At 38.6% G+C, this 24,221-nt stretch overlaps 1 protein-coding gene across 2 annotated transcripts in view; it reads left to right on the top strand.

The window, feature by feature from the left end:
- galnt2 (UDP-N-acetyl-alpha-D-galactosamine:polypeptide N-acetylgalactosaminyltransferase 2) overlaps window positions 1-23,039 on the top strand; it is a 48,154-nt gene extending 25,115 nt beyond the window's left edge. Inside the window, exons 3-16 of one of the 2 annotated variants that reach the window (XM_077519933.1) lie at window positions 2,814-2,967; window positions 4,978-5,076; window positions 5,172-5,239; window positions 6,170-6,235; window positions 6,402-6,523; window positions 11,304-11,391; window positions 11,637-11,724; window positions 11,817-11,920; window positions 13,100-13,226; window positions 17,001-17,093; window positions 18,637-18,720; window positions 18,835-18,988; window positions 21,354-21,473; window positions 22,367-23,039. In XM_077519933.1, coding sequence (XP_077376059.1) covers window positions 2,814-2,967; window positions 4,978-5,076; window positions 5,172-5,239; window positions 6,170-6,235; window positions 6,402-6,523; window positions 11,304-11,391; window positions 11,637-11,724; window positions 11,817-11,920; window positions 13,100-13,226; window positions 17,001-17,093; window positions 18,637-18,720; window positions 18,835-18,988; window positions 21,354-21,473; window positions 22,367-22,522 — 1,523 coding nt within the window. In that variant the 3' untranslated portion in view covers window positions 22,523-23,039. The remainder of the gene's footprint in view (window positions 1-2,813; window positions 2,968-4,977; window positions 5,077-5,171; window positions 5,240-6,169; window positions 6,236-6,401; window positions 6,524-11,303; window positions 11,392-11,636; window positions 11,725-11,816; window positions 11,921-13,099; window positions 13,227-17,000; window positions 17,094-18,636; window positions 18,721-18,834; window positions 18,989-21,353; window positions 21,474-22,366) is intronic. The other variant, XM_077519934.1, reaches the window with a different exon arrangement.
- The last annotated feature ends 1,182 nt before the right edge of the window (window positions 23,040-24,221 follow it).

Genomic DNA, 24,221 nt, shown 5'->3' with positions numbered 1-24,221 from the left:
GAGTGGAAAGAGCTCAGTGACCAAGAAGGGCCAAGGGAGAAAAGTGCAAGACTCTTCAAACTGTCCATTATTCAGCAGTGGAAAAAGTCCAAACATGCAAACCACAAGCCCGTTCCATAGGGGACGCACTCGAAAAGATGGCCTCAGGGAGTTTTTTTTTTTTTTTTTTCCTTTTCTTTATTCATATCACATGAAGAAGATATCCGGTGGTTGAGGCTGTTGACATCTAATCAAGTGTGTCAGCCCTGAAAGAGAGACTCTGTCGATATATTATGTACAATACATTACGGTTCAGTCTGCCATAATTTAGTTTGAAACGGTGAAACCTGATCTGGCTTGTGTTTGCACGCGGGTGTGTAAGCGGGATAGTGACATAAACAATGAACAAAGAGAAGGAATGAAACAGTCAATGTATTTATTTGGCGCCTTCTACCTTCGAGCTACACAAATTGATTTTTACAGTTTCAGCCATTCACGCATGTGGCAGTGGACAGATGGTATACACAGTGAAGACACTCAAGCAACTGCAAGTACATTATCTTGCTGAAGGGCACCTAAACAGAGTTGTGGGATAAACTAAATGGAACCTCGAACTAGGGCTGCTCGATTATGGAAAAAATAATAATCACCATTATTTTTGGGATCAATTCAAATCGCAATTAAAAAAATGTTTAAGCATTTAAAAATATTAAGACCAATTAAAAACATAGAAACACTATAATAATGTGAGCAAACAGAATTTAAAATAATGTGTTTATAATTATTTTATTTATTTATTTATTTTGGCAAAAAACTTGAAGTTGGAGTGCAGCTTGTGCACTCTGCAGTAGGGTGACCTTTTTTTTTTAAATTTTTATTTATTTATTTTTTTTTATGTACAAAGCAAGAAAATGTTTACACATTTAAAGTTCCTTTAGGACCAAAGACAATTTATAATGATAATTTAGAAATATATATATATATATATATATATATATATATATATATATATATATATATATATATATATATTTATATATTTATATATTTATGTTGGCAAGAACTTGAAGTTGGAGTGCAGAATGTGCACTGTGCAGTAGGACGATTTTTTTTTATGTACAAAATAAAATAAGAAACTAAAAAAATATATATATATATTTATTAAGACAATTAAAATTCTTTGTAACACTATAATTATGCAAGTTCCTTTTGGATGAAGCAAAATTTATTAAATTAAGTTATTTTAAAATTTAAAAAAAAAGTGCACTGTATAAATTTTAACAACTCAAAAATTGATATTAACTTTTTTATGATTATTCTAATTTTGTAATAGGGATTGTAATAATTGAAATTGTAATCGAATGTCGATTAATTGCACAGCCCTACCTTAAACACAGAACCTTCCAGTTGATAGCGACTATAACCATTTGCACTGTTTGAATCACAATGAAAACAAGGCTTCCTTCTGTCCTCAGATATTTTTTTTTCTTTTTACTGTATTCTCCTGTCATCTGCTAATTGCTGCTAAACTGTCACATTGTGGTAACACTTCTGCCCTTTCGTTAACAGTTAAAGCTTGGCAGAGGACTGCGCTATTAGTCTGCTCTTGAGACGAGATCCTCATTATTTCAGTATTCTGTACAATATTACTTATTGTGTCAGACTGAAACAGTACCTAGAGCTTGGCAATTAAGACATTCATCCAGGTGGATTTAAAAATAGAACAGACTATTTGGTAAACAAAACAAGTTGAAACATTAATTAATGGCTGGCATGGAGACCCACTATCAGCAAGGACATCATGTTGCCGTGTCTCAAAGGCATCACTTTCTACTCGCACAATGTGAGCCCTGTCTAGTTAACATGCGAGACGCGTTCACATACTGCCAAGTTAGACACATGCACACGTTTCGGTTGTCGCCTTTCATCCTCGTCAGCCTTCCCTTCTCTTTTTCTCCGCCTGTCATTGCACGCATTCACCTCCATTGACAGATAGTATAATCTCACGCTGCCATACGCTTCACATAAGTCATTACCATTGCAGCGGCGTGCAGCTAATTATCCGCGGTCTTATTAGTGTGTGTCTCGGTGGCCGTGATTAACTGGGAAATGAAACCTTTTTCTGTGTTTAGCGATCTTGGTAACCAGGGCAACGTCCTTTTGATTGTTTGCAGATTTCTCAACTCACACATTATCAGTCTGTTTTAGTATCTCCCCCCCCCCCCCCCCCCCCCCTATTTAAAAGTAGAGAAAAAATTCACGGAAGCTCAGCCGCTTTCTTCCCAGCCAGCTGTGAAGTGTTCTTGAGTCAACCCTGCCGCTTGCATTTTATATTCCATCTGATGTCTAATCCCCATTCTAGTAGGTTCAAAATCTTTGGAGACTTTAATGATTTGGAAATGTTAAATTTATTGGACATGTGTTTCACTACAAAGTGGGGTTGAGGATTAATCTGACTTTAAAACTCAGACATACCGGCACTGCTTTTTTTTCTTTACAGCTAACCTTACAATATGCAGAAGAACTCCTGTTTCTATGTTTATTTGGAAGAATAATGTTTTCTTCATGCCACCCACTAGTTGAGACTGAATCAACCATGCCTCTTCTGGTTGCTGCTGAGTTGTGCGCTTCATTTATTCTCCATTACAACAGGACAATTAATCCACAATAATGCCACACAATTTGCCAGAATTCTCAGCGATGAATCAGCCAGTTTTTATGCCCCATGCCTACTGTATATCTGAACAAATTAGCTGCACACCAACCTTGTCAATGGTTCCCGTAGAATGGCATAAAAACACAGCACTTATTGTTTTGTGTCTGCCTATGTCCAGGTAAGGTCCGCTGGCAGGACTTCGACCAGGAACTGTATGTTGGCGCCACAGTGGTCCGACCAGGTCAGGACCCGTACGCCAGAAACAAGTTCAACCAGGTGGAGAGCGATAAGCTCCGTATGGACAGAGCTGTGCCAGATACCAGACATGACCAGTATGTAATGCCATTTGTCACCTGCATTTCACCTTTGAACACTTTTACATGTGTAACTCGCAGTGCGCAAGTCTTTGTGCATGTCTGTTTGACTAATTTGTTTTACACCGATAAGATCTGATGGAAACACCCTTCTATTGTAATGGCCCGTCAAATGACACCAGGAAGTAGCAGCATAGCCCAAACATGTACAGGGACCACTCCTTCCACTTGTAACGGCGAATGAAAGGATATCAGTGTAGTAGGGGACAATCACAGGTGGACTCATTTAGATTGAATGCTACCGTACTTAAAATCACCATTTAACAGCGTAGGTCTTTTAACCATCAATTTTCGACTACGTATCCGGTTGAGGGTCTTATCCTAAACTACTACTAGGTCTTGTAATTGCAATTTTAGTCTCAAACTAAATGTACCCATTCTTTTTGTTTCCTGGCTTTGCTTCAATTTGCTCTACAGACAGATGTTAGTTGTGCTCTTTAACTTTAAATACATCATTTTTTTTTCACAGCCCTGCTGTTGTCTCACTGGAGGCAAAACCCATTTGCTTTGATCACTCTCCTTGAAGTTGTTCCATTACAGCAGGAGGATTAGCATCTGTTTTATTGCTTCTCTGCTTCGCCACCCCATTGTACTTCATTTGATAACATTTTCCTGGTGATGCTTTTATAGCTCATTAAACAAACACTGTGTGTTGTTCTCCATGTTTGCCGCAAACATTCCCCTCTGTCAATTCATCAGAAAGGTTTTATTTTTGCACCAGTCCGGCCACACAAACGCACCGTTAAGAGCGTTTTCAGAGTGACAGTGGTCATGCCTCACTGATGGACTGACCTAACGTGGCTAGCTAAAGCCATTAGCCTATTAAAAGAGCACAGATGTGTCTCATATTGATTTAGCAGTGATTTGTCAGTTTGCCTCGCGTGCAGCCGGTGAGAGGGCGAAAAGACGGATGTGAGGGTCTCTTCAGGCCAGGGACTCGTTGCTATTTTCAACACAGAATCCTAAGAAATTAAAGGTTTCTAATTAACTCGTTCACTCGCAGCCATTTTCACTGAAGCAACCCCCTTCGCCCCCCTGGCTGTTTTACTGGATTTTGACTGATTTTGCAAGGCCCACAGAATATTGTTCTGTTGCTATGAATACATGGAACCTACCAAAAGATTAGAGTCTCTTCTTTCATCAGGACATAAACAAAACAAAACAAAACAAAACAAAAAAAGCTCAAATTTCTATGTTTCGGTTTTGCTGCAACTAGCATTAGAATATAGCTAAGTTTCATCATTATTCACAAATCTGTTTAAAACAGTGGGTTGATCTCCTATACTCTGCTGCCATCTGCTGGCCGTTTTTGTAATAACTGCCATTGCTTTAATCATTCTCTTCAGTTCAGAGGCTGCATCAAACCTTTCTGTATGCTCTAGCATTAAAAAAACAAACAAACATATAAATACGTCTTTGGGACACTTAAAACATTTAAAATAGAACATCTGTTTTGGGGAGAAAATGAGTTAATGACTCACACCTAAATATGTAGTATGTTCTGCCACTGTGGTGATTGAGGGGATGCTAATTTTAGATGGATTAAGTGACGTATTGACTAGTTTGAAGCTAATGATGCTATGACAGTGATAGAACAGGCACACTCAAATCCATTTACTGCAGATGCACATCAAAAATCATATGGTGTGTATGGCAGTTTTGTAATTGGATGTTTGTTGTGGTCGGGTCAGACGCGTTGAGAGGTGGGTGCTAATGAGTTCATGGTACTCCTGTCTATTCGCTCTTCCTCAGTGTCTCATGTTCTCGATTGTAATTAAAATGTGTCTCTGGTGTAATCCAGCGCCAATCCCAGCTGCCATAGAGCATAACGTGTGTGTTAATGCACGCAGAACCTTGTTCATTGTGTCCACCAGAGCATTCTCACTTAACATTATTTGTACGTAAAAGTACAAGGGAATGCTTGCGCCCGTTTGTTATCTCATCGTGCGCACGTGTGTATGCGTGTAGTTGCAGGCATAAGCAATGGAAGTCGGACCTGCCAGCTTCGAGTGTGGTCATCACATTCCACAATGAAGCCCGCTCCGCTCTGCTACGCACCGTTGTCAGGTACGTGAATGCTGTTTGTAAATATTGGGATCCAGATGTTTGATTTACTCCTTCTCCCGTTCTATTTTTATTTTATTTTTTTATTCTCGCTTCAGCGTCTTGAAGAAAAGTCCAACTCACTTGGTCAAAGAGATCATCTTGGTTGATGACTACAGTGATAATCGTAAGTATTGTTTAAAAGCATAATTGGCAGAAGGGTTGGGCCTAACATGATTCATTGATTGATTCTGGGTGTGCCTGCAATGGATTGGAATTCACTACAATGATGGCTAGGGGCATAGCTAGGGGGCTCTACTTGCTGAGTTCAAAGTCTAAAAAAAAAAGAGTGCAATTAGGAAGCATACATTGTATCATGGAGGCAGAAATTCAACACCAAGCTGCCAAACTGCAAATTTATTATTGTCACAGATCCGTGCATGCGTGGGGACTGCGTGCAGCTTCGCAGAAGTTAATGCTGGTGGCTAACACTAATCTGCGCTAACACGCTACTTTTTCCCTTTGACACATGGTTGGACTGGCAACCGAATGGCTTAATCTGGCGAAACACAACCTCGAAAAAAAAAGTTTCAAAAGAATTTAATTCCACCGAACAAGGGACATGGACAAAGGCATAAATTGTGTTTTGAAATGAGAGTCCTAGCTTTAGCAACGTTATTGACAAATGTGCAGGAAAAATCTACTTCACATTTCATGTGAAGACCCACTGGAGGGAGAAACTTGGTGTGGGGGGGGGGGGGGGGGGGGGGGTATTGTGTAAATTAAAATGGTTTGCTCACACACATTTTTATTTATTTATTTATTTTACCATTTACCATATCATACCATATGTCCTCTTCAATGATGAGCTTTGATGAACTAATGTGGAGACGTCATTTCTGGTGTAGCATTCCAGCAAGTGCTCTAAATGCAGCTAGAGCAACATGTCAGCTCCATCCCATTAGAATTAATATTTAGAAGATGTAACGTTTCATACATGTATTTATATTTATTTTCCCCATAACCGAGGATATTTTGCCAAATGCCCATGCCGACACAGCAACACACGCGGTCTGATCTCAGTGTGTGAAAGAACTTTTTTGTGCATTTGTCACAGCGGAGGATGGAGCGCTGCTGGGCAAGATTGAGAAAGTCCGCGTGCTGAGAAACGACCGCAGAGAAGGTAATTAGAGGAAGAGATGAATGTCTCCATTTTTTTAATCTCAAGTCAAACCTCTGGGTGCCGTTCTTCCTTTGATATCGGGCGGTAGCCTATGGCTCAGGATGGAGATGTTTTGTTCTGGGGAAATATTGCGCGTGTGGTTCTTTGTAACCAAAGTTTCTTTCAGGACTGATGCGCTCGAGGGTTCGCGGTGCAGATGCTGCCACGGCGCCGGTCCTCACCTTCCTGGACTCCCACTGTGAGTGTAATGACCACTGGCTTGAGCCGCTCCTGGAGAGAGTAGCTGAGGTACGTGCGCGCACGCTCTCACATCAACGTGCCTAACCCCGGGTTTTCACCGGATGCGGTTGCGGTGCGGTGCGTCTTGACTGCGTGCTCCGGACGGGTCAATTTTTTTGTCAATCCACACCGGCTCCGCACAGCTGCGGTCCGGCAGCTCCGTCGCCGCCCACTTCCCAACGTGTCTCGCGGGACCGCGCGCGCGCGATCATGTGGCATTTCACAATGACAAACATACAGAAAGTCTGTGCTCAACAGAGAAGCAGAAAGAGAGGTGGACTTCTTTTGATTTAAACTTTTCTTCTTCTTCTGCTATGAGATTCCATGCAGCATCCTTTTTTTGGTTGTCCTTGTAAAGTATATTAATAACGAGAGTCGGGTCAGTGCGGGTCCACTCTTTATTTCTGTCTTCCGCGTCCGGCTGCCGCTCAGTACGGCAAGCGAGACGGGCACAACAAGCAATCGCGAACATCAAACTCACAATACATTACAGTCCTTATAAAAAGGATGTGCCGTGTCATATATTATTTGGGGTTTTCCACCTCCAATATTAAACCTCTCCTCGTCCATGTTCGCTGGTGTCTAAACCGTCAATGAGCACATGGCCCGGCGACGCCCACGTCACGTTTTGCTGAAAAACTTGCGAAATAGGAGCTGGCGAGTGTTTTATTCTGAAAGGTAACCGGAAATTTATTTTGAAACTGCCTCGGTCTTCCTGTCCCGCTCGATGTGTTTTGTGCTAGCTTGCCATTTGCCGGAGGCCTACCGCTGCGGCGTCCGGCAAAAATAGAAAATAGGTCTATCCTTGCGGAAGGCTTGCGGCACGCCGCAGGCCTTCCGCAGTCGACACGCAACGCACCCGCAAGCGGTGTAAACTGCACCATTCGAATGAATGGAATCTAATTGCTTGCGTCGCCGGACCGCACTGCAACCGCACCGCAACCGCACCGCAACCGCATCCGGTGTAAACCCGGGGTTACAGTCTTGTGTTCAATGGCGAGTTCACACTGAAACCAACAAAACTACTGGTTAATTAGCCACTGAATCACTAGTGTGTCTTTAAGTACCGTTGAGCAACTATTAACGTATGAATGAGATGATTACTGTCCTTCCTTACGGCAGTGCACACCACCAGCCATTGTGACAATTTTATAAATGAATGTTGCAGTTATATAAATGGAGCTCAGTGTGGATGGATGGAAGCTTTATTCTTCCTGTGAGAGGAATTAAACCCAAAACAGAGGCTCAATAAAAATGTGTTTATAAAGATAATAATGCTCAGTTTTGACCGACGATCGAAAAGGGATTCATTTCACAAAATATATCCCACAAGGGAAAGCTGAAAAACATAACAGTATTTCGATCACGTTTGCAACAGAACTTGAGATCTAATTTTGGATGTAGTCATGACAATCTTTTCTCCCTCATGAATTCATTGTTATCCAAAAGGCTGTTAGCAATTTGCTTTTGAGATGACCTTGTAATGACTGAACACTCTTTGGAACATGGAACATATTTAGTGTCATTAACAACAAAGGATGATTGGTGGGGAACTTGTGAGCATTTCATTTTTTTGGAAAACTTACTTGTTAAAATGCAATTCTTCTCCTTGTGGTAACCACATATTAGAAACTACTCTCAGTATGAGTGACTTTCTTATAGTTCCTAATCCAAACTACAACCACAATAATAAATGTCATTTTCACAGGCGTAGAGAGTTTGTATTGTCAAATTGCAGAAATACAGTCAATGAATGGAGCTATCGTTGCCAACAGCATCTGAAATACAGTATAATGTCGCTAAAGCAGCTAGGGAAATTCACTTTTTCTTTGATAATAACAGTGTTGCTTGTCATTCATATGATATTGGTACGTAAAAATGTTGTTCAGTGGTTGCAGAATTTCTGTTGTTGCAAGTTGGTATGAGCCTGATTCAGTTCTGTCTCATTCGGCCTTAACACTTGAAAATGATTCTCAGTTTTGATTAACACTTTCATAGAGGTACCATACCTGCTCAAAGTGTATTGTAATACAGCTCTCTCATTGTGTATTGATTGTATGCAGGACTTATTTTCAGCCCTGGTGTTTCAAGGCTCAGACCGGCCCACTTTAGTTCAAATTTTAATGAACATACACAATTTTACATTTATTAGTTTATCAAAGTTAAATAAATTAGCATTCGCTCTGACGATATTAATATTGCATTTGATCAGAAATCAAATTTACAATTGAATGCACTGACGAGATCATAATCAGTGTTCATTTGAACATAAAGTGAACATAAAGTGGGCAAAAGGACAAAAAGGAACCACTAGTCAAAAGTGTGCATAAACTGGGATAAGACATTTTACACTTAACAAGGCACATTTAGCAAACGCAGTTAAACCAGCAAAATTAAGGCAGCTAACACCGTACTTCCTGTTCATGCTTTTATTCTGAAACCTAGTCTCACCACTTCTGCCGCACTACTGAGCTGACTGACGCTAACTTTCCGCTTCTTTAATGTGTTATCTTTGTACAGACGAGGTTTAATGTAGTTACAGTGTTATTGTTTCTTATTGTGGATTAAAGTTTTGCTAATTTTGGTATTACGTGACTTGGTAACACCTTTAGTGACAAAGGTACACAGTCTGTGCTATGTGCAATATAATGGCCTACAGTGGTAGCCTTGATAGTGCAGTTGTATGACGATGTCATAATAATGCTGTGGCGCTTTATTTACCGATTTCAAATAAATAGCGCCCTCTGGCGGCCCACCGGGTGTTGTCCCGCTCTTCCAAATGGCCCAGTCCAGGCCTGATTGTATGTAGAACAGCTTTCAGTACTGTAATTTAGAAGTGAAGTCAAGTCATCTTTATTTATATAGCGCAATCTACAATGAGTTTAGTTTACCCACGAGTTACTAAAATGATCGCTTTTCTTTTATATTCGTGAAAGACTTGACATTTTCAAGTGATGATACGCTTTTGTTGTTAGTTGAATGGGTGCAAAATCCTATCATTTGGCCTAATTTGAAACAGCTGTCTGCACTTTTAAGAAAAATACACTATCCCTGCTAGGGGTGTGAATTGCCTAGTACCTGACGATTCGATTCGTATCACGATTCACAGGTCACGATTCGATTCGATACCGATTAATCCCGGTACGAATTTACAACTCGATTGTTGCGATTTTTTTCCATTCAAATTTAGAAAATACTAATCAGTAAGCTTGTAGAGTGTAAGATTTATATGAAAATGTATTATTTATTTATCTGAAATTTCAGTCTTATAGAGGTTGTATAATCTGTTTCATGTTTGAAGAGCATTAAAATAAAATATTAAGGCTTAATGTTCCGCTCATATAACATTCTTCCATGCTCAAGGTGTGAATCCTAACCCGAAGTCAGACGTTTTGTTGAATATTTTTCCATTAAAAATGGAAGTTTAAAAATCGATTCACACACACACAAAAAAATAAATAAATAAAAAAGGCAATGATGATAAGACGTTGAATCGGTAAGACTACCGAATGAACAATTCTGAGCTCTTTAAAAAAAAAAAAAAAAAAAAAAAAAAAAAAAAAAAATTCGATTTTTTTTAAAATTGAATCGATTCGAGAATCGCGCGATGTAGTATCGCGATATATCGCCGAATCGATTTTTTTTAACACCCCTAATCCCTGCCACTAAACACCTTCAAAATGTCACTTAACGCACTGGAATAATTTCAGGGTGGAAGTGTTTTTTGTTTGTTTGTTTTTTTCCCTTCTCTCTCCTCTCTCTCTCTCCTTGCTGCCTCTCAGTATTTTAAAAATATGCAGCATCACAGCACTGCCAATGACTTCATCACAGAGTGTGCTTATTTATATCAGCAGAAAGTTTGCTTTTCTGCGCTTCACTCACAGAGGTCAGAGGTCCTGCTTGCACCCACGGAGATGGCTGGCTGGCAGTCAGTGTCATGTTGATCATGTGTATTCTGTACAAGAGGAAATGGCTTCAGAAATGTTTTGATATTGAAATTCAAACTATATCAAAAGTGTGGTATTTAATTTATGGTAATAACTGGTTTGTAGTGTTGTGCAAATTAGTTTATGTAGAAAATGTTTTCAACAAGATTAAAGACAAAAAAAAAGTTAGCTTTACTAAAATATAAATGAACTGAGCTTCATTGCAAATTAGTTGGCTGTTTGAAGGAAGACCATTAAGAATAGATATTACAAAAATGTTCTTTATTTAATTCATTGGAAGCGGATTTTTATGTTTTAGCAATGATGTGAACTCTTCATCCATATTAGATAGACCTTGTTTTGTCTTCCAAGTTAGAAAAGGATTTTTTTTTATCTCCATTCTTTAGTAGTTTGACTAAATTTGATTAATTGTTGTGATTTGTTTTACACTAATTTAACATTTGGAGGCAAGTTTTTATTTCCCGTATCGATGGCAAACGTTTTAACAACAGGACATGAAGCACTTTGTAGCAATCGGTGTAGCTCATTCTGTTAGCGAATGGTACAAACGCGCTGCAATGGAAAGAGATGTGCCTCTGTTTTATGCAACAAAGCCGTGCATGCCGTTTCTCTTGATCGATTAATCAACTCAAGTCTACACAACTGACAGTCTACACAAAATGAATATGTTCTCTTTGCCCACTTGTGCAACCATTTTTTGTAGCTGGAATGTGTGTTTATCTGTAGTGTGCATTGGTGAGGAAAATGTATGTACTGGTATATATTAATGATTATTGACTTCCACTGTTGTCTCCGATCTGGACAGAAAGTTGCAGTTATGTTTCTTCTCTCTCTTTTTCCAGGATAAAACCCGAGTGGTTTCTCCCATTATTGATGTCATCAACATGGACAACTTCCAGTATGTGGGAGCCTCGGCTGATCTCAAAGGAGGTACAGTGCACGATTAGAGACGGGCGAGTGAGCATGACCTCAACACGGCAGCATTCAATACGTTCAATGTCAAGTGTGCTTTCCGGCTGCGCTGATACGGACGGTACCACATAAAGTGTTGTTAAGGCACACTCGACGTGCTCTTCACTTGTTCTGTCGACGAAGGCTTTCGCACTAAAACATGATGACAAAGTAATGTGCACTCAAACAAACTGCAACTTAATTAATGCATTATACATGTGTAGGTTTTGACTGGAATTTGGTGTTTAAGTGGGATTACATGACTCTGGACCAGAGACGAGCGAGACAAGGCAACCCTATCGCCCCTATAAAGTAAGACACACACAACATAAATCTTCTCATACCTACTGTATAACATTCTGACTACCAACTACTAAAATCATTTGCTTTCTTGTCCCGTACAGGACTCCGATGATAGCAGGAGGTCTATTTGTCATGGATAAGGACTACTTTGAGCTTTTGGGGAAATATGACATGATGATGGATGTTTGGGGAGGAGAAAATCTGGGTGAGTGCAGCTAATGTAAATGTCAGGAATAGGAGTGTGATATATCGCGATAAATCATGATACTTTGTCTTCCCATAGATTACCGATATGCCTACGCCAAGTATTGATATTTGTTGTTAATATGCAGCCACTATAATGGCTCCATTGTTCATTAATTATTGAGAAATTGCTTGGCGGGCCGCGAGGGGGAGCACCTCATAAATGTGGCAGGGAAATGGACGGAAGTCTTCCAACAAAGAAGACTCATGAGCTTACTTGTGTAAGACATTTATCTGTCCAGCAAGTGACTCCGTTTTGCATACGTTTCTATGAAAAAAAAAAGTGTATTATATTTTCATTTTTAATGTTTTCAAACATTTTATGTTTCCACTTTTTGAAGCACACAATTTCTGAGGAAAATTGATATTGATTTAATTGGATTTAATATTTATTTACTTTTGCGATGTTACACAAAAAAATTGTCACAGTTTATAAAATGAACCAAATGACTGTGACTGACTGACATGGTGCATGATCAGAGTGTTTAACTATTTTCTCATTGAAAAAACATCAGTTTATGTTTTGAGTAGTTTTGTCGTACATTATCGTGGATTTATTACCTGACCAATATAACATTAATCGTGGTATTGTCATATCGTGAGATAATCTTTATCGTGAGCCTTGTATCGCATATCGTACGAGAAGTGCATCATCAAGTCAATAGACTTGTAAAGCTTGTTAAAACCTTTTGTCCGGTTTGTAGGAGGCAAAATTATCGGGACGTTTGGCCATTAAGAAGTTCAAATAAGTTTGAGATTAATTTCCCTTTGCATCTTTTAAAGCTTCCGTTCTTCTGGGAGCACTTTATGTTTGTTTGGAATGCGGCCTAGATCACATTCTATATTGCGATTCATCCCTAAACATATTGCCATAAAGCCTGTCTCCCTCTTAATTTTGTTCAAATGAAGTTGGGAATTTGTCTGTCGCACGCAGCTGTCAGACCGTCGCGTTCTCCTTTGATGGGATTTTTAATGAAGCGAGATTGCCAACGCGCACGTTTATTTGATCACGTATTCCGATGAATGGAATGTCGGCGAGCGAGCCTGACACCGCCGCGACGCCGAAGACATTTACGAGGCGCTGATAGCTCCCGTAATAATCCAGTGTTTGTTTATGGGCCCGCCTGTTGTTGCGTTTCAGAGATCTCATTTCGTGTGTGGCAGTGCGGCGGAAGTCTGGAAATCATCCCGTGCAGCCGGGTTGGACACGTTTTCAGGAAGCAGCACCCCTATACCTTCCCTGGTGGCAGCGGCACCGTCTTTGCAAGGTGACAAATGATTTTCATAAATAACGTTTTAGGCAGTCAACATTGTAATGTTGGGGAGTGACTTTATTAGACAGTGTTTAGCTGCTGAAGACCAACATTCAATTACACTGTTAACTCATTTGCTCCCAATAACGTGTAAATATGTTGTTTTTTTAAGGTTTTAAGTGTCCCAAAGACGTATTTATACGTTTTGTTTTGTTTTTGTTTTGTTTTTTATACTAGAGCATACAGAAGGCTTTGATGCAGCCGCTGAACCGCAAAGAACGGTTGCAGAAATTGTAGTTATTACACAAACGGCCAACATGTGGCAGCAGAGCAAAGGAGATCAACCAGGGCCATGTAGAAAAAAAGCTAAATTGCTTACAATTTTAAATAGATTTGTGAAAACTGATGAAACTTAGCTGTCTTCTAATGCTAATTGCTGCAAAACGGAAACAGATAGAAACACTTTTTTTTTTTTCCTGATGAAAGAAGAGAATCTTTCTTTTGATAGCTTCCATGTTTTTATAGCAGTTGAACACAATATTCTGTGGGCCTTGCAAAATCAGTCAAAATTGAGAAAAACAGCCGGGAGCGAACGGGATTGCTTCTGTGAAAATGGCTGGGAGTGAATGAGTTAATATTCAACCATAACATATTCACACACACACCGCCATTATGTAGCCATTAGGATTTTATCATCTCATTTGATGAGCGTAATGAATTGTGCAGTCAGTGTCGCTGTGTTGCGTATTTGAAGCTGTGCAAGTGAGATTTTAATGCACCGTTGAGTCACATCAGCTGGTGAACTGATTCTTGCAAACAATCTGTACTGTGAACTTTGACACGAGCATGCCCTCCTTTTGGAGGAAATTAATGTTCAAACTGTCTATATTCTTACCTGTCATGCAAATATGCACAATTTAACACTGCATTAGTAAAACGTAAACAAAATAGGGCTGGGTTTAAAAAAATCAAATCAATATCGAATCGATTTTCCTTTTCGAACCTGATATCAATTCGTACAAGCATGAATCGATTATTTTAATATCTTAAGTTTTCTTTGTCTTGAAATGTACTGTTCACGTGTATTTAAAAGTACTTTCTTACATTTATGAAAGAGCTGACATATTGCACTTTAAATCATTCAGAATCTTTTTAATTTATATTTACAATTATTGAATTAGAAATCTGAAAATATTTCCATCTCACCCTTGCTGAAATTATTATAACACGTGTTACTTTCATTAATAAACTAAATCATTTAACCGTTTGCAAAAATTTAATTTGGAATTGAATGTTTGTGTAGTTTTCATGTCATTGATATTTAAGAAGAATTCATAATTAATACCGGATTGAGTTGAAGTGAACCAAATCTAGGCCCGTTTGCTGAAATTGTAGGATGCAATAGTTTTTTTTTTGTTTTTTGTTTTCCTCTGTATTTAAGTCTTGTAAGTTTTCTGACGCTCTATCAATAATTGAAATTGTGATTGAATTTCGATGAATTGCGCAGCCCTACATTTGAGGCTTATTTATATTGCTGTCTTGTATGATAATGTCAGCAATTTTTATCTTGTGCTGCCCTTGATGTTTCCCGTTGCTGGTGAACATCACTAGATAAAACCTGCAAACAGCACACACAACATGCCCAAAAAAAAACAAAAAAAAAAAGGCAACCATTGGGGATGGTGATGAAAAATGGCAGAGCGTATGGTGCATCTCATTTGTCCTTAATATGCATGGCAGCTGCTTATCACTGATGAAAAGGCCAGGCACTCTCTTCATGTCTGCTGGTGGCCACCCTAGGGAGACGGGCGGCCCCGGCTGATGACATTTTGCTTGTTCTTCTGGTCGCTCCGACGTAGTGAGTTTGTGCTGCCTTGTTAAAAACGCGGCCGATCATAAGAAAGAGAAGCTGTTGACATCGTCTCCTCGGCTAGGATTGCAAGCGGGTTATGAAGAACATGTCCAGACATCATCTTTAGAAAGAAACACTTCATGCGTGAAGTTCTCCTCAGATGAACTCTTTCTTTATAAATATTAAATTGCATCTGGTGTCGCCCCGCCAGACGCCAGCGAATTCTAAGTGACTCGCATTCACTCCGGACGGCTTAGAAAAATGTCAGATGATAGCTTGGGATCATTGTTAGAAGATTTGTAAATGGTACATTTACACTATTCCAACACAAGAGTTATTATATAAACACCTGTGCCTAACACAAATTCTGTCTAATAATGCTCCTGTAATGCTCTTTATGGTATTAATTTAACAACGTGTTTATTGTGGTGAAGCATTCCCACAAATGTTGTTGTGATTCATTTTCTCCACACTTTTTTGCCGTGTAACTCCCACATATTACTGCTGATTTACACTGTTGAGCTTTCAACTTGCTTCAAAAATCCACGCCTCCCCGGGTATATATATATCGTCTGATTCCAGATTACTGACAGTATTTGCACAATTTAACATTAAATATAAACTTTTCCTCATTCATTTTCAATGGGACAGACATTGCACTTTTTTTAAGTATCACTTTCTACGCCCACTTCCATACATATAACTTATCATCATTACCAGGTGTCTAATACTGCTTCGTAGCACAGTTGCCAAAGTGCATTGTCCAGTAACCAGGTCATAATTTCATAATTTGTCTCTCAATTTACTTCATAAGCATTCCATATGCGTTCAGATCTTAGCATTCAGCTTTCAGCAAATCAAACCTTTCAAGCGCCCTCAACTTGTTTATATATATTCGTGCCCTTGAAAAATCCATATCAGCATTTGTGTATTTTTTTTGTTTGGTTTGTTGAAAATATAAACGTATATAAACTAGGGATGTAACGATATCCAAACATCACGATATGAAGGTCACAATATGATAATTATCACGGTATTGTGGGGGCGTTGGCGATATTTAAAAAGATCACAATATTGTAAAAACGAGAGCTCATACTAAAAAAAAAAAAAAAGCACAATATTGTGCTTTTGTACATAACAGCAATGCATATAAACCACCTACAATCTCTAATAACAATATTGAGGCACTTATTTGCTAATGCAAGCACACTTATCGCTTCACAAGCAAATTTGATTCTCCTTCATCTGACAATTAGCATAGATTTGAAACATAGAAGGCCAAAACATCCCTACTGAAAATGAAATTGCACTAATAAACTAGTGAGGGTGCTAGAACTGCACAAATGGAAATCAACCTGACTTTTTTAACAGATGTGTTTCTTTTAAATATTGTGAACATGACGATGACGATATTGTGGCAGTTTTATTATCACGATATCACGATATTGCCCTTATCGTGACATCCCTAATATAAACACATTACAAAATAGCCTCTAATAAAATTTAATGGCAACACTAGGGTATATCCAATAATGCAGTTTTATTTATTCTCCCTTCTGTAAGCAACTACTGGTATATCCTCATGAGATATCGAAAATTTGTAATATAGGCTGTAAAGCTAAATTGCCGTATGTATCATCCACAATATAGCTCATCTGCCATTACTATGAATCCAGCTGACTCAGCGTTTAACAGCTATCTGTGACATAATTCGAAAAGAATGTAAATATAGCAAAATAGCTCTGGGCTCCGTGTCAACGCTTTGCTTTGCCTGGCAACCCACACTGAGAGCAAGCAGTGACTCGAGAAACAAACGCACGACCCCACTTGACTGTCCAAACAGGGGAACGCCGCCCTTTGATGGCTGTTGAGATATGCTGCACACATTTATCCTCTCTCTCTTCCGTTTTTTTTTTTTTTTTTGGCGCTGTTTTCAGGAACACCAGGAGAGCCGCTGAGGTGTGGATGGACGAGTTCAAGAACTTCTATTATGCCGCTGTTCCCTCAGCAAGAAATGTGCCGTATGGAAAGTAAGGGCTCATCTTCAAAACACACCACATTCTTTTCATTTAGCGCACCGCATCACATAACCTTTTTTTAAACACTATTGACATACAGCATGTCAGTCAGTCAGTCACATAGTCAATTGTTTCATTTTATAAACTGTCTGTGACACAATTTTTGTGTAACATTACAAAAGTAAATAAATAAATTACTTAAATATTAAATCCAATTAAATCAATAATATTCCTCACAAATTGTTTTCTTCAAAGTTGAAACATAAAATCAGTTTTAAAACCTTAAAATTAAAGATAGAATACACATTTTTCATCAAACGTATGCAAAACTGAGTCACTTGCTGGGTAGATAAATGTCTTACACAAGTAAAAGTAAGCTCATGAGTCTTCTTCGCCTGAAGACTTCCGTACATTTCCCTGACACTCTTATGAGGCACTCCCCCTAGTGGGCCGCCAAGTAATTGCTCAATAAGTAATAAACAATGGAGCCGTTATAGCGGTTGTATATTAACTACAAATATCGATACGTGTCATGTAGGCATATCAATAATCGATCAGAGGTCAAATTATCACGATTTATCGAGATATCGTCACACTATTTAAATTCCTAAATTGCGAAATATTGGTTCTAAAACGCATTTCTATTTGTTGTGTATATGGGGTTTAATTATATTACATTTAATAGACTTGATCAAAAAGAAATTCTTTATCTGAATTTCATCTGATTAAGGTCCTAGATTGTAACCATTTACATTAACTTTAAGAGTAAGACAACCCGAAAAATTTTCTTAACATGACCCACTCAACCCCACTCGTCTAAACACAGCATTCTGATAAATATTGCGTTTGTGTTATATGACTTAAGCAGCAAAATCCACCCAATTTCATCCATCTCAGAGGGCGGCCATTTTGCTACCTGCTGTCGACAGAAAATGGTTCCACGGGGCTCAGCTAATGACCCTGTTTTCTGAGTTTGGTCATGTGATGTTCGCAAGCTGAGCCGTGATTGGTCGTTACCTGAACCCTAAGCAAGTGTGATGTCATTGTCGGCAGCAAGTGGCAAAATGGCCGCCCCCTGAGATGGATAAAACGTAGTGGATTTTGCTGCTTACTTCATATTCCACAAATAGAATATTCATCAGAATGCATTGTTTAGACTAGTGGGGGCATGTACAACATATTGTTTAAAAAAAAAAAGGGGGGGGGGGGGTTGACTTCTGCTTTAGTGCTTTCATAACACGCATGTTAAAACTTTTGTTTTCTGTCTCCCAGTGCACATTGTTCACTCATAAGAATTTGTTGACAATTCATTTAATTGCATTTATGGGCTGTGTTTTCCACAACAAAAGCCCTCCAGAGAAACTCTAGATGGATGAAATATTTTGTGACATTTTCGGAACATTGTTGTCATATCCCCCCCACCTTCATGCTCGTTGGCACTGCTGCAGTTACGCCGTGGGCCTCTATAGTCCTTCTCATCACTTATATAATTGAATCCGTTTTCACCGTGAGTGACAAGCCTCTCATCCTCTCTGTCCCCGGTTGTCTCCCTCAGCATCCAGAGTCGTTTGGATATGAAGAAGCGTTTAGCCTGCAAGCCCTTTAAATGGTACCTGGAGAATGTCTACCCTGAGCTGCGGTAAGATGATGACTCCATTTCATTTTGTATGCATGACTGTGCAGTGTGCACAAAACCGTTTGTATTTTTGCACAACTATTCATTTCAAATGTTTGTGCGCGTGTGTGCGAGTAGTGTCCCGGACCACCAGGACATCGCCTTCGGGGCCTTGCAGCAGGGAGGGAACTGCTTGGACACGCTCGGACATTTTGCCGACGGCGTGGTGGGCGTTTACGAGTGCCACAACGCTGGCGGAAACCAGGTAGCGTTACCGCAGCAACACACGCAGGTCAGCATGTCTAAACGTACACTTTTAGAGTCACCTTAGGGTCAAACGGTTGCAGTGGTGCTTCGAGGACGGCGAGTAGTCTTTTCTGCAATAACTGTCAACATAGTTTACTGTTCTTTTTTTTTTTTTTTTTTTGCCAGCAGTAAATTGAGCGCAGTAAATTACAGAGTCTAATAGCCTCTGCAGTCTCAAGGTGACGTTCACATGCAAAATATATGAAGGGCGTGCGTGCGAATACGAGTATCGGGGAATGCAGAGGTGTGTTAACTTGTGCTTGTCTTGGTTCTTAAAATAGACCCACATGTTGTCCACCCACGTTTCTCACAGGAGGAAACCGAAACGTCTTTGCCTTTGCCGCATGGCATGACACGTCATTCACATTCTTTGGTTTTACAACACCATTGTTAGGCTAAGAAAAAAAGGCAAAGTCACTATTTTGGATCTTTTTTGATTCATCCACACATTTATTTATTTAGTTTTTAATTCATCTTAATTTCTGAAGTGGAATTTACTTTTTGTATTGCATGCAGCACCTGAGGACCACATATTTATTTATTTATTTATTACAAACTCATGGCACCTGTGTCACTTTCTTGGAACACATGCAAAACGCGTAGACGGACGTTATCTTTATCTTCTGCAAAGAACAAACGATTAATAGTACTGTGGCTTACTAAGGGATTTGAAACGATCCCCATACATACATACATATATATATATATATATATATATATATATATATATATATATATATATATATATATATATGTATGTGTGTGTGTGTGTGTGTGTGTGTGTGTGTGTGTGTATATGTATGTATATATATATATATATATATATATATATATATATATATATATATATATATATATATATATATATATATATATATATTAGGGGTGTGAATTGCCTAGTACCTGACGATTCGATTCGTATCACGATTCACAGGTCACGATTCGATTCGATACCGATTAATCCCGATACGAATTTATAAGTCGATTGTTGCGATTTTTTTCCATTCAAATTTAGAAAATACTAATCAGTAAGCTTGTAGAGTGTAAGATTTATATGAAAATGTATTATTTATTTATCTGAAATTTCAGTCTTATAGAGGTTGTAATCTGTTTCATGTTTGAACAGCATTAAAATAAAATATTAAGGCTTAATGTTCCATTCATATAACATTCTTCCATGCTCAAGGTGTGAATCCTAAAAAAAAAAAAAAAAAAAAAAAAAAATCGATTCGAGAATCGCGCGATGTAGTATCGCGATATATCGCCGAATCGTTTTTTTAACACCCCTAATATATATTTTATATATATATATATATATATATATATATATATGTGTGTGTATATATATATATATATATATATATATATATATATATATATATACATATATATATATATATAGTATATTCTGTACACTAATGTCTATTGAATTGAAGAAAAAACAAATGTGGCAGAAATATATTCATTGCGTTTTGTTTGTGCCACTACTGTGTGTTTTTATAAAGTATATTATTATAGAGTGCTGTTTTTCTAATTTAAAAAAAATATATATTTTTTTACATTTTTTAGCCTGGAAGGGATGAATAGCATTTCCATTCATTTCAGTAGGGGAAAGATGATGTGAGGTGCAAGTGTTCAGATTTAACTTGTATTTCAAAGCGCCACTGAACTACGTACAAAAGCAGCTATATTGATTATAATCTCCAATTTTGATCAACACTGTCAGAAATGTGTTTATTATTTTGCTTGTAATTTGCAGCAGCACTATGCAACTGATGGCTTCTAATATTTCTAATAAACTGCCCTCAGTATGATGCAGTGCAATTGTACACTACTGTAATATGAGTCAACCACTCCAATTGAACAACTCCCACACGTCCACTTCACCCATTCATTACCCCATTTAAATTTTAAGAACTTTAAATATGCAGCACTTTGCACACTTGTAACCTATTTATTGCATTTTTATTCATAGCTTATTACAATTCCACACTTAATTTGGTAGCCTGTGGCTTCGAGGCGCTTTGATGACGATTAAGACTTTTTCTTTTTGCTCTACTTTTTAAGCATATTGTTAAATTTAATACTGCACCCTTCCGACAGAGGTATTATCTTGAGGTGGATTTTCTTGTAACTCTTGCATCTCATTATATTGTAAAGGTTGCCCGTGAGCGTAGAGAGGATAATATAATGCAATACTGACTCAACTTTAGCACCATTACAATGTCTTGAATTTATAATTAAAGTTGGCGATGGCAGTGCCTACCTACCTTCTTGTGCTGAAGATTATTTGACTTCATTTAAAACTGTATGTTCTTGTTTTGTTGTTTTGTTTTGTTTTTCTTGTCAAGGAATGGGCCCTGACCAAGGATAAGTCAGTCAAACACATGGACTTGTGTCTGACAGTGGTGGACAGAACGGCCGGCTCGCTCATCAAACTGCAGGGCTGTCGAGACAATGACAGCAGACAGGTAAGCTGACACTAAAGTATTTACTAGACATAACAACCAAAAGGAGCACATACCAGCACTGTTGGGCAAATTAATCCTCCTTTAACTCATTTACCCCCCAAAACGTATAAATACGTTCTATTTTAAATGTTTTGTGTCCCAAAGACGGATTTATACGTTTTTTATGCTAGAGCATACAGAATGTTTTTGAAGCCTCTCAACTGCAAAGAACGGTTGCAGAAATGGTAGTTATTACACAAACGGCCAGCAGGTGGCAGCAGAGCAAAGGAGATCAACCAGGGCCATGTTGGGGAAAAAAGCTCAATTACTCACAATTCTCATTAGATTTGTGAATATTGATGAAACTTAGCTATATTCTAATGCTAATTGCTGCAAAACGGAAACACATACAAATGACGAGACTTTAATCTTAAATTTGGTAGGTTCCATGTTTTTATAGCAATAAAACACAATATTCTGTGGGCCTTGCAAAATCAGTCATTATCCAGCCGGGCCCAAACAGGATTGCTTCTGTGAAAATGGCTGCTAGTGAATGAGTTAATTAATGCTTTCAAGAATTATATTTAATGAGAAGAGGCGTTTGTGCAGTCAGACCCATTTTTTTTTTTTTTTTGATTGGTTGATTGATCAGATTGATAATGTGGAGAGCTCCCTTGAGTGAATCGCAATATTGCTAGGTTACCCCAGGGGCGCCCTTGAGGTGAATTTTGAGAACAGCAAGTTATGCAAAAAAAATAATAAAAAATCCTGAAACGCTAAACATTCCCAAATTCAGTAAGTGTTGAGTGTTCTAAATGAGGATACATTTTACAACCACCCCCACCGACATGTCTTGAAATGTCCACATTGCAAACCACTGATTTGTGCCGTCTCTGCCTTGCAACCCCGAGCAGAAATGGGAGCAGATCGAGTCCAACTCGAAGCTTCGTCACGTGGGCAGTAACCTGTGTCTCGACAGCCGCAGTGCCCGCATGGGTGGGCTCACTGTGGAGGTGTGCAGCCCCAACCTGAGCCAGCAATGGAAGTTCACCCTCAATTTACAATCCTAGGGGACAACACCGCCACTTAGACATCGTGCTCCACTTAAGAGCATGACACACCAACTGACTTTTAAGAAGAAAGTAGAAGATGTCGACTGGAGGAGAAAGACAAACGTGATGGATGAATTGATCCATCTCGCTCCTTCCTGCCCAGGGGTCTGAGGTCATTTCTACACCACCACTCCCCCCTCCCCCTCCAACATACAGACTGGCGGAGGGCCTTTGTAGACCTTAAACAGGCAACTGACCATATTTAGTGGGAGGACCAGTGCTGGTGACGCTGATGATGATGATGATGAGAGGGATAAAAGCGATGAAGGCTTTCCATCCAACTACTACATACCTCAGTGTTTTTCTCATTGATGGTTTGGGAGGCAAAATAACGTGAATTCTTTTGAGTTAGTTTTTTTCTTGAATGCTGGTGAAAATGAACCTGAGTGTTTTTATTTTATTTTATTTGGAATATTTTAATTACTGTTAATTTGTGGAAGTTTGCAGGAGCATTTTTTTTTATTTTTTTATTTTTTTTTATTTTTTTTTTTATAAAAACAAAAACAAGGTTTTTCGAACCGAGCCAGAACTGTCGAATTGAAGGAAAACAAACACTTTTGTTTTTTTTTCCTTATGTTGAATCTCATCGGTTTACAGGATCAGCAGAGATGAGTTGGATATGAAAAATGTTTTCTACTAATCTTTAACCCCAAAACAAAAATTGAAGAGGGGATTCCCCCGCAACAGGCAGCGACGCTCTGGAGGAAATTGTCGGCGAACACGGAGTACCACGTTGAGGAGTTGTGCTCTCTCCTCAGGCTGTAGCACTGGCTGCTGCACTTTAGCATCCTTCTTTTGTCTTTAAAGCAACAACACACCACAAAGCTCTTAGCAGCCTATTTTTGTTTACTTCTTTTTTCTCTCTTTAGCAAATTGAAAAACAAACAAACTGCAAGGACAGTGAACTCTAGAGGATTGATGTCTTTTCTTTACTCTTGCTGCTCTTAGGCTACTCCCTCGGGAGTGCCTCCGTTTTATACAATTTCTGTTTGTGATTTTTATTTTGCTCAGCACATCAGACTGAATTTGTGTTATTTACTCGTTGGGGCGGTTTCTCACTAGAGGTAACAGGAATAAATAGTGGAACTTCTGTTATCACCACCAGCTCCTATTAGTCTCTCAGTGGTAGCTCTGACCCGAAGCGCCGCATTTGGTAAGAAGTGTTTGTCCAAATGATTTATTGTAACCCACCGGGAGATCTCAAACCACATCTGCAGCACCTATAGATGTTAAGTAAAACAAATACAGGTTAAATTCTAATTTGGATCTTTTTTAAATTGTGAGGACTTTTATTCTCAACATGGGACAAACTATCATTTGTGGTGAACTTAAGACATATATTATTATTAATACAAACAAACATTTAATTTTGGCCTGATTTTTAATGAAGCTTTTGTTGAACAATTATTTATGGTAGATACCTTTTTCTTGCTGTCTGTTGACATCACAAAGCATTAAGAACACAACTGACGCAACCATAATGTACTGTAATCTTTTGCAATGTTTACATAGACTTGCAAACATGGCGACTTGTTTTGTTAAAGAGGGAGTTTTCAGTTAAAAAATAATAATAATACTTTAGACAGTAGTTTGACTTTTTTTTTTTTTTTTGTGGTATTGACAGATGAGTAAGTTTTTTAAATTTGAGTGCTTCACA

Source organism: Festucalex cinctus, chromosome 4 (assembly GCF_051991245.1).
Source record: "Festucalex cinctus isolate MCC-2025b chromosome 4, RoL_Fcin_1.0, whole genome shotgun sequence".
Lineage (NCBI taxonomy): Eukaryota > Metazoa > Chordata > Actinopteri > Syngnathiformes > Syngnathidae > Festucalex > Festucalex cinctus.
This window is presented reverse-complemented; position numbering and strand designations above follow the sequence as displayed.